Source organism: Procambarus clarkii, chromosome 5, assembly GCF_040958095.1.
Source record: "Procambarus clarkii isolate CNS0578487 chromosome 5, FALCON_Pclarkii_2.0, whole genome shotgun sequence".
Taxonomy (NCBI): Eukaryota; Metazoa; Arthropoda; class Malacostraca; order Decapoda; family Cambaridae; genus Procambarus; species Procambarus clarkii.
Window position 1 is genome coordinate 935,736 of NC_091154.1, and position 11,031 is coordinate 946,766.

Genomic DNA, 11,031 nt, shown 5'->3' on the forward strand with positions numbered 1-11,031 from the left:
CGCCATCTGTTGGACGTAAGCACAACACACGTAATCTACGAAAATTCTTCACCGATTGCTTTGAAATTTTGACACAACATTCCATTTGAATACGTGCGTGTTTTTGTATGCCTTCTTAATAGATACCACACCTGTGACAGGCAAAAATATGCCTATTTTGAAAAACAAGAGCCATCTGATGCACGTAATAACAACACACACTGTATTAAATATGTTACTATTCCATTTCAATGTTTCCGATTGCATGGATAAATTTAATTTTCATAGATTTTGATTTATTTACATTTTGATTTTTAACTATTTTGTGTGACATCACATTGAAATTGAGCTGTGTTGTTTACCATACCTTTCATTTTGTAAGGATAAGTATAGATGCCACACCTGTGTCAGGTAAAAATATTATTTTTGTAGGAAACAGCGCCATCTGTTGCACGTAAGAGCAACACATACTATACTAAATATGTTACGATTCCATTTCAGTGTTTCCGATTGCACTGACAAATTAAATTTTCATAGATTTCGATTTATTTTCATTTTGATTTAATTATTTTGTGTGACATTGCATTGTGTTGTTTACCATACCATTCATTTCGGGAGTATAGTTTTTTTTTATTTTTTCATTTCGTTTTTAACTTTTTCTTATATTTCAGTGATGGGAACATCAGATCATTTGATGTTTCAGTGATGGGAACATCAGATCATTTGCATATTTTTTTATGGGAACATCAGATCATTTGGGAATACATCAGACGAGGGAGTGGGGAATGGTGAGGAGGACGATGGGACGGGATTGGGGGATGGTTGGGAGGACGAGGAGACGGTGGAGTTGGGGGATGGCGAGGACGAGAGGGCAGGGGAATGGAGAATGGTGGGGGAGGACAAGGGGACAGGGAAATGGTAGGGAGGATGAGGGAATGGTGGGGAGGACGAGGTGACAGTGGAGGAGGAAATGGGAGGGAGGATGAGGTCATGGGGGAGGAAGGAATGGTGGGGAGGACGAGGTGACAGTGGAGGAGGGAATGATTAGGGAGGACGAGGGGACGGGGGAGTGGGAAATGGTTAGGAGGACGAGGTGATGGGGAGGGGGGTGGGAATGGTGGGGAGGACTGGGAGACAGGGAAAGGTTGCTGAGCAACAACAGAGCCTTGGCCGGGTACAGCTAGTTATTAATAAAAATAAAATAGCTTTTATCTTAGCAGCGAAAGACTTTATTACACTGCAAATACATTTTCTAAAAGGACCTAAATACAAAGTTTTAAATAAACTTATAAACTTTATTTTATCTTCGAAAAACACATAAAGATGTGTCTCTATTACCACCATTTCCAAGGTGCCTGCATGGTCTTTAAGGAACATCTAATTTTTATTATAGAACAGATGATTAAAATATTACTTCAATACCCAATGTTGCTGAGCTTTACCTTATGTAGTCAAGCATATTTTTCAAACACAAATAATGAACACAATACCAACCTTTGTAGAATATCCAGCTGATGTAATATGGTACTCTATGATGATACAGTTTCCAAACAGTACAGTATATTGGATTATTCGGATACAATACTGTACTGAAATACTTATGTGATTGATTTATTCAATATCCAAATTAAACACACTATATGGCTTCTTTTAAAACTAAATTGCTCAACCAAGATTGTTTGTTCACAAGACAGGACTCTAGGTCAAATCAGTTTTGTCACCTGGATGCAATAGCGTGTATTCTCTCATATTACTGCGGTAGGCAAATCTTTTTCCACAATCTGGGCACTCATGAGGCTCCAAAACATGTGAAATTATACTGCCACGGTCTTTGAATCTTCTCCCACATTCGGCACATATAAAGGTTTCTGGCCTGTATGCACCTTCATGTGTATTTTCAAACTTCGAACTTGTGTGAATCTTTTCCCACACTCTGGACACTCATGAGGTTTCTCCCCTGTATGCACAACCATGTGCTGCTTCACCTCTCCAACATGAATAAATCTTTTCCCACACTCAGGACATTCATGAGGTTTATCCCCTGTATGAACAGCCATGTGTAGCTTTACATATCGAAGTAGGCTGAACCTTTTTCCACAATCTGGGCACTTGTGAGGCTTATCTGTATGCACCAAAACATGTGAAATTATACTGCTACGGTCTTTGAACCTTCTCCCACAATCGGCACATTCAAAAGGTTTTTGGCCTGTATGCACCTTCATGTGTATTTTCAAACATCGAACTTGTGTGAATCTTTTCCCACACTCTGGACACTCATGAGGTTTCTCTCCTGTATGCACAACCATGTGCTGCTTCACCTCTCCAACACGAATAAATCTTTTCCCACACTCAGGACATTCATGAGGTTTATCCCCTGTATGAACAGCCATGTGTAGCTTTACATATCGAAGTAGGCTGAATCTTTTTCCACATTCTGGACACTCGTGAGGTTTATCCCCTGTATGGACAGCCATGTGCTGCTTCACCTCCCCACGACGAATGAATCTTTTCCCACACTCGGGACACTCATGAGGTTTATCCCCCATATGGACAACCATGTGATTCTTCACATATTGAACCATTCTGAATCTTTTCCCACATTCGGGACACTCGTGGGGTTTATCCCCTGTATGGAGAAGCATGTGCTTCTTAAAAGCTCCAAGTCGACAGAATTTTTTCTCGCACTCAGGACACTCGTGATATTTATTCCCTGTATGCACTTTCATGTGCTGCTTAATACCACCAAGATGACTGAATCTTTTCCCACACTCATTGCACTCAAGTGGTTTATTCCCTGTATGCAAAAACATGTGAATTTTCATACTTCCAAGGTGACTGAATTTTTTTCCACACTCAGGACACTCGTGAGGTTTATCTCCTGTATGTACAACCATGTGCTTCTTAGCATCTCCAGGACGACTGAACCTTCTCCCACACACTGGACACTCATGTTGTTTATCCCTTGTATGCACAAGCATGTGCTGTTTCACCTCTGCACGCCGAATGAATCTTTTCCCACACTCAGGACACTCATGAGGTTTAACCCCTGTATGCACAACCATGTGATTCTTCAAATGCTGAAGTTGACTGAATCTTTTCCCACACTGTGGACACTCGTGAGGTTTACCTTCCGTATGCACAAGCAAGTGCTGCTTCAGGTGGCAACGACGACCGAATATTTTCCTACACAATGGACACTCATGTTGCTTGGGCATCTTATGATTTGTCAAAACTGTTTGAGGGTTATCCCCTCCTGATGACATTTTTATTTTGTCCTTAATCCTAATTTTTCCCCGTAATACAACCCTGGGTTACGCTGGGTGAACAGAGGCTACAGTTAAGGATTGGTGCCCAGTCAATCCGCCCCGGCCAGGATACTAACCCTGGACAAAGCTCTCGCGAAGCTTTACCACTGTGCCACGGAGACCTAGATTGTCTTATGACTTGGGGCGTCTCCTGGAGACACAACACTGCCGCTGGGTAGGATTATTAAGCAGTTTTCTTGATAGTAAGTGCAGTTTGCATGAAGGATTTGTCCTCCCGATGACTGCACTAAGCAGTGTTGTCCACCATGTTTGTCGCTGATAATGTTGTTGTTGTTATGGTGTCGATCACTTGGGGTCCGGTGTCAACATCGTTTTCTTTGGTTCTTCAACTTTGGCTAAACTGTTGTAACAGTTCTATTGTTACGTAAAGTATGGTGACAAATAAACACAGACACTAAGACACTATATATATATTTGGTCGAATATACAGAAGTACACAGGTGATACTTTGGTGTGAGTTGAGCGCACTGAGCGTCGGTACAGTATCTCGCAAGTGTCTGCTCTAGACCACACTTGAAAGTAGACTAGTTAATGTTCGCTACACCGCTGCTTATATTGCTCGGGCATCTCACCGTGTTGCCCGGGCAACGCCTCACCTCATTCATCTCCAAAGGTTGACAGGAACATTAACACTATATTTGGAGCGAGTATATTATTGGGATAATCTACTCGCTACAGAACTCCCCCTCCCAGGGGATGAAAGGAAAAATACTTGATCAAGGAACTTAGCTGGTCGGCGAATTGTACGCCCTGCTCGCGTTACATAACCATCAAAGTTAACTTCCTCCTCTTCGCTGATGTCATCTAACTGGGGTCGTAGGGTGGGAGGTCGCACAGGATCGTCCGTCGTCGTAGGATCAGGTTGTGGTGCAGCTGGTACTGGGGTTGTAACATGGGAGGTCGTACAGGATCGTCCGTTGTCGTAGGATCAGGTTGTGGTGCGGCTGGTAACTGGGGTCGAAAAGTGAACTGCGTAGTCGGCGGATGTGTCTCTGGATTTAGCAGTGTCGCAGACGTTGAGACGAAGCCTGGAGCAGAGCAGAGAGCTGAGTGAGGCCGGAGTCGTGGAGCTCTATGTGGGAGAGCGTGGCGGCTCGATTGAGATTTGTGAGTGTCTAAACTCGGGGAGTGTGAGTGTCTAAACTCGGGGAGCGAGAGCGTGGCGGCTCGATGCGGTCGTAGTCTGCTGTCTGCTCTGTGTCGAAGCTGTAGCGTCTTGGGTTGATTAGGACTGTACACGCCGAGTACTACATTGTTGACTGTGGAAATTGTAGTCTGGTACCAAAAGATGTAGGCAGTGTGTGGACAAGCTCGGTGTAGCAGGAGAGAAGAATGTGCATAATTGTTGCGTCCTTGGGTCGCTGGTGGAGCATTTAGATCCGGGGCGGATGGGCTCGGGCACCAGGACATTAGGAGGTAATGTAGGCACGTAGTTAGGACAACGAGGTAATCACATCTAGAGCTGAATTGTCCTGAAGGCGCCGAAGTGTCGGAAACGCAAGCTGTAAGTCCTGTACTGCGCAAAGGGCTTGAGTCGGCCGAGTATCAAAATGCAGTGAATCGTGTAGATGAATCTGACGAAAGAGCAGCTTTCGTGGGCGCCCCTGTAGAACAAGCAGTGCCCTGGCAGCGACGGAGAGTCGGCAGGACAGGCTGTAGATCCCACATTATGTAGTTACTGATGAAGCTGCCAGATGAGTGAGTAGTGATCGTGGAGCAGCAAGCCGTAGTAGATGAAAAGGCAGAGACGATCGCGGTGAAAATCATAGCTGTGGCGCGCGTGTTGGTAGCGTTCCGTGACAGGTGGCAGCGGTCCACAGCAAGCAGCAGCAGTAGAGGTCCAGTGAGAGTCCATGTTGTAGTCCATCGTGGCTGGGTATCGTCGAAACTTCGTGAAGGTCGAAAATAGCCTCCATCTGCATGAACCAAAATTCTGGCTCATCTGCGTTGTATGCTGGAAACCTGGTAGATAAATCCATGACGAAGATCTAGTTTGTGACTAGGTGTTCTTTTTCACTCACTGGGTCACCAATGTAACAGTTCTATTGTTACGTAAAGTATGGTGACAAATAAACACAGACACTAAGACACTATATATATATTTGGTCGAATATACAGAAGTACACAGGTGATACTTTGGTGTGAGTTGAGCGCACTGAGCGTCGGTACAGTATCTCGCAAGTGTCTGCTCTAGACCACACTTGAAAGTAGACTAGTTAATGTTCGCTACACCGCTGCTTATATTGCTCGGGCATCTCACCGTGTTGCCCGGGCAACGCCTCACCTCATTCATCTCCAAAGGTTGACAGGAACATTAACACTATATTTGGAGCGAGTATATTATTGGGATAATCTACTCGCTACACTGTGCAGACGAGGAGTCACAATGGGGGGTAGAAATAGCCTAAGCTACTCTATCCCTTTGAGATGTATTTTTTCTTGTCTCAATAAACATACTTGAACTTGAACTTGAGGAGTCACAATAACGTGGCTGAAATATGTTGCCCAAGCTACACACTAGAAAGTGAAGGGACGACGACGTTTCGGTACGTCCTGGACCATTCTCAAGTCAATTTATTTATTTATTTATTTATTTATTTATTTATTTATTTATTTATTTATTTATTCATTTATTTATTTATATACAAAAAGGTACATTGGGTTAGAGAGAATACATAGCATAGTATTTACAATCTTGTAAAGCCACTAGTACGCCCAGCGTTTCGGGCAGGTCCTTAATCTAACAGATAATTTTAAGTAGGTAAATTCTAGCAGAATTAATAAAATGATAACAAATTCATTGCAAGAAAAAATAAGATGAGAGAGATTAGTAAGTATATTAAAGCACATTGGTATATTAAAGCTCTGATTGATTACATTGATTGGTAATTTAAACAAGATTAATAGACACATACAGCAGATTGACAGCACATATAAGAAGACAGTAATGATCACAATGGTAAAGATGTTCGGATTGGGTACATAAAGATTGGGAGATTGGGAAGCAATAAATACAGTACAATTTTAAAGCAAAAGGTAAAAACTATGAAGATGAAATGTTTTTGAATGACGCAAAAGTTGGACAGCTTTTCAATTCAATAGGGAGTGAGTTCCATAGACTGGGTCCCTTTATTTGCATAGAGTGTTTATGTTACGACCCTGGGTTCCTCAGTGGAAACCGAATTGCCTTTGTCGGAAGGAAAGATAAGAATAGAGTTGTTAGATTTTATGGAGGCAAGGGCAAGCTGGAAGCGACGAGGAAGGTGGTGATTTTTAGAAAACAAGCTGTCAAGAACGGGGATAAGGGCCCCACTGAAGGCAGACAGGTCCGAAAGAGTACTAGAGTTAGAATTCACCAACCTGTCAAAGGAACTAATGAGGTCAATGCCACAGTGCGGGCCAGGGGAAGTTGGCTAAACTATAATACATGTCAGTCACCTTGTTGACCAGACCACACACTAGAAGGTGAAGGGACGACGACGATTCGGTCCGTCCTGGACCATTCTCAAGTCGATTGTGTCACCTTCCTGCATTACTCACAATACCAAATAAAAACTTTGCCGTGTCCAAGGAAAAATGAGGCCATTGGCACCAGCTATGATAAACTATAACATTATCTGGTGGAGGACGAGTGTCCGAGGAAGGGAGCTGCTCGCCCGACAGTGGCCACAGACGGTTCGATGCAGAGGGGGGGGGGGGGGCAAGGGCGAGGATGAGACTCAATAAGGTGGAAAATCTTGCTTGTTGGAGCTTCATATTTTACAACTTGCCTGCAATGTTCTTTTGTTTACAACTTGCCTGCAATGTTCTTTTGTTTACAACTTGCCTGCAATGTTCTTTTGTTTACAACTTGCCTGCAATGTTCTTTTGTTTACAACTTGCCTGCAATGTTCTTTTGTTTACAACTTGCCTGCAATGTTCTTTTGTTTACAACTTGCCTGCAATGTTCTTTTGTTTACAACTTGCTTGCATGACATTTAGATCATATCTTGCAATTAGTGCTGGACCAACGAGAACTCTCGGAACCCTCGCCAGAAATGGTTCTTCTGTTGACATCTTGCCTGTAGATTACCTGCATTGTTCTCTTATTCACAACTTGCCTGTACTGTTTTGTTCAAAGCTTACTAACATTGTTCTATGATAAGCCTCCTTCAACAACCGTGGACATCTTCAAGAGAAAACTGGACTTTTCTAAGAGAAGTTCCTGACCAACCGGGCTGTGGTGGGTATATGGGCCTGCGGGCCGCTCCAAGCAACAGCCTGGTAGACCAAACTCTCACAAGTCGAGCCTGGCCTCGGGCCGGGCTTGGGGAGTAGAAGAACTTCCAGAACCCCATCACCCAGGTATATGTAAACCTGCGGGCCGCTCCAAGAAACAGCCTGGTGGACCAAACTCTCACAAGTCAAGCCTGGCCTCGGGCCGGGCTTGAGGAGTAGAAGAACTCCCAGAACCCCATCAACCAGGTAAGGTAGTCTAGAGAGCCATGATGATGAAGATTAAGCCACCCAAAAGGTGGCACGGGCATGAATAGCCCGTAAGTGGTGGCCCTTTTGAGCCATCACCAGTATCAATAGATGATACTGGAGATCTGTGGAGGTGCAACTGCACCCTGCGTGATGGGAGATGTCTCCCATGAATGTGTCCAAGATGAAGATTAAGCCATCCAAAAGGTGGCACGGGCATGAATAGCCCGAAAGTGGTGGCCCTTTTGAGCCATTACCAGTATCAAGAGCTGATACTGGAGATCTGTGGAGGTGCAGCTGCACCCTCCCTAGAGAGCCATCGTCCTGGGCCTTTATATATGGGTTTGTGTACTTATACTTCACCTTAGTGTACTGTGGTCACATGAGGCGAGCTTCTCCCCTGCTTGCTGGGTCCCAGCGATCATATACCTTCACATGTTAGCTAATTGTTAGAAAATGCTGTTGCCTCATGTGTGCTCTGAAAGGGATATGAGGAGACGAGCTGGGATATGAGGACAGAAGCTGGGATATGAGGAGACGAGCTGGGATATGAGAGGAGCTAAGATGAGGAGCTGGGATATGAGGAAGAGCTGGGATATGATGATAGGAGCTGGGATATGAGAGGAGCTAAGATGAGGAGCTGGGATATGAGGAAGAGCTGGGATATGATGATAGGAGCTGGGATATGAGAGGAGCTAAGATGAGGAGCTGGGATATGAGAGGAGCTAAGATGAGGAGCTGGGATATGAGAGGAGCTGAGATATGAGGATGAGCTGGGATATGATGATAGGAGCTGGGATATGAGAGGAGCTGGGATATGAGGATGAGCTGGGATATGATGATAGGAGCTGGGATATGAGAGGAGCTGGGATATGAGGAAGAGCTGGGATATGAGGAAGAGCTGGGATATGATGATAGGAGCTGGTATATGAGAGGATCTAAGATGAGCTGGGATATGAGGAAGAGCTGGAATATGATGATAGGAGCTGGGATATGAGAGGAGCTGGGATATGAGGAAAGGAGATGGGATATGAGGATAGAAACTGGGATATGAGGAAGGGATGAAGGAATTGTCCCAAAACATTTGGATCATCGGGGATTGAACGTCGATCCAGCAAGAAGCGAGGGAGCCACTTTACAAATGAAAGCAGTCACTGGAATTATGACATACTGAATAATTCTTCAAAGATAAATAAACATCACATGAATCATATTTGTTTATTAATCAAATGAACACTATAGTGACCTTGTATATAAAGAGAACTGTAAAGTTCTATATAATAATTAATGGACAATAAGTAAGGCCCAACTATTACAATATTGTCAATATTATAAATTAATAATAAACAATAGCCACATTAATTACAAACATCAGAACACCAACAAATTTGACTACCAATGAAATCAATATTCGTTACTTCTATATCTGGCCCATAGGCTATAATTATCAGCCTAGTACATTAGCAACATTTACAATTATGGTATACCTATACTCTAAAATAATTATAACTTTTAATAGAAAGTAGATATCCTTGTATTTTATATTTATAAATATTGACATAATTAATAGTGGCAATTAGGCCTAGCCTAAGTTAACCACCATGAATATAATGTACCTGGGATAATACAAATTTTGGAATTGGGTTATGTGAAAGCTAATGCCTGGCAGAAAGAAATGCCAGACTTGGGCAATTATAATTCCCAGATTCGAACTGATATAAATGCATTAGATTAATAAACTTCTGAAGTTAGGTTAATATAAATATCTAAGTCAGGCAAACAGGCCTCGTAGGGGGCCTCGTAGCCTGGTGGATAGCGCGTAGGACTCGTAATTCTGTGGCGCGGGTTCGATTCCCGCACGAGGCAGAAACAAATGGGCAAAGTTTCTTTCACCCTGAATGCCCCTGTTACCTAGCAGTAAATAGGTACCTGGGAGTTAGTCAGCTGTCACGGGCTGCTTCCTGGGGGTGGAGGCCTGGTCGAGGACCGGGCCGCGGGGACACTAAAAAGCCCCGAAATCATCTCAAGATAACCTCAAGATCAAGGCCTATAGACAAAATGTCAAAGTTCCTTGGACAAGAATATTTCTCACACAAATAATGAAAACAAAAATACCATTGTAGAACGTCCAACTGAGATAGCACAGTACTTTTAAGATTAATCTCAGTACAATATTTTGGATAAGTGGAAAGTTAACGTCTTGATATGTATCTGATATAATACTGAAATGCTTAAATGAATGCCACTCACAAGACTTATCCAACATACACACATCATCTCATGCCTTTCCAAAATAATTTAGTTACCAAGACATTTTTTTTTCACAAGAAAGGGCACTAAGCCGTCAGGTTTATCGCCTTGATGCAATAATATGATGTGACGCTTCATACTTGTCCGTAGCTTAAATCTTTTTTCACATATTGGACACTCATGAGGCTTATCATCTGAATGCACTAACATGTGTCTAATTATATGGTGACGTTCTCTGAATCTTCTCCCACACTCAGCACATTCATAGGGTTTCTGATTCGTATGCACCATCCTGTGAGTCTTCATAGCTGCATGTTGACTGAAACTTTTTCCGCACTCTGGACACTCATAAGGTTTATGCCCTGTATGCACAACCATGTGCAGTTTCACCATTTCTTGACGACTGAATCTTTTCCCACATTCTGGACACTCATGAGGTTTATCTCCTGTATGCACAACCATGTGCCGCTTCACCTCTCCACGACGCCTGAATCTTTTCCCACACACTGTACACTCGTAAGGCTTATCTTCCGTATGAACGAATATGTGCTGCTTCACGTCTGCATGACGTCTGAAACTTTTCCCACATTCTGGACACGCATGAGGTTTATCTCCTGTATGTACAACCCTGTGCCGATTCACCCCTCTCTGACGCCTGAATCTTTTTCCACACTCTGTACACTCGTAAGGCTTATCCTCCGTATGCACGAACATGTGCTGCTTTACCTCTGCATGACATCTGAATATTTTCCCACACTCTGGATATTCATGAGGTTTCATCATTGTATTTATGATTCACAGATTTTGCATGAAGGTTATCTCCTCCTGATGACTGCTGGAGTTGTCTTGTGACTTGGGGCGTTTCCTGGAGACACAACACTGCCGCTGGGTAGGATAATTAAGCAGAGTTGCCGGGCATAGTTGTTGTTGATCTAGGGCCCAGGAGCGCACTAGTGCCGGATGTGCCCAAGCGTTCCCGTGATGGGAATAACAGGAAGTCTTGCGGGTAATG

The 11,031-nt window shown here is 43.5% G+C and overlaps 3 protein-coding genes across 3 annotated transcripts in view; all 3 read right to left on the reverse strand.

Moving 5' to 3' along the window:
* Positions 1 to 1,793: 1,793 nt before the first annotated feature.
* LOC123766768 (zinc finger protein 658B-like) lies at positions 1,794 to 3,242 on the reverse strand. Its single transcript, XM_069305156.1, has one exon. The coding sequence runs from the start codon at positions 3,240 to 3,242 to the stop codon at positions 1,794 to 1,796; it is 1,449 nt and encodes a 482-aa protein (XP_069161257.1).
* A 2,145-nt stretch (positions 3,243 to 5,387) lies between these two features.
* Positions 5,388 to 11,031, reverse strand: part of LOC138372420 (kynurenine 3-monooxygenase-like) — a 270,834-nt gene continuing 265,190 nt past the window's right edge. Inside the window, exon 12 of the transcript XR_011230863.1 lies at positions 5,388 to 5,439. The gene's annotated coding sequence lies outside the window, so the exon portion shown is untranslated. The remainder of the gene's footprint in view (positions 5,440 to 11,031) is intronic.
* Positions 10,068 to 10,799, reverse strand: LOC138352637 (zinc finger protein 383-like). Its single transcript, XM_069305162.1, has one exon. It carries the CDS (start codon positions 10,797 to 10,799, stop codon positions 10,068 to 10,070), a length of 732 nt encoding a protein of 243 aa, XP_069161263.1.

Coding starts and splice junctions, on each gene's coding strand:
- LOC123766768 (XM_069305156.1), bottom strand. CDS start 3,242: ATGTCATCAGGAGGGGATAACCCTCAAACAGTTTTGACAAATCATAAG.
- LOC138352637 (XM_069305162.1), bottom strand. CDS start 10,799: ATGAAACCTCATGAATATCCAGAGTGTGGGAAAATATTCAGATGTCAT.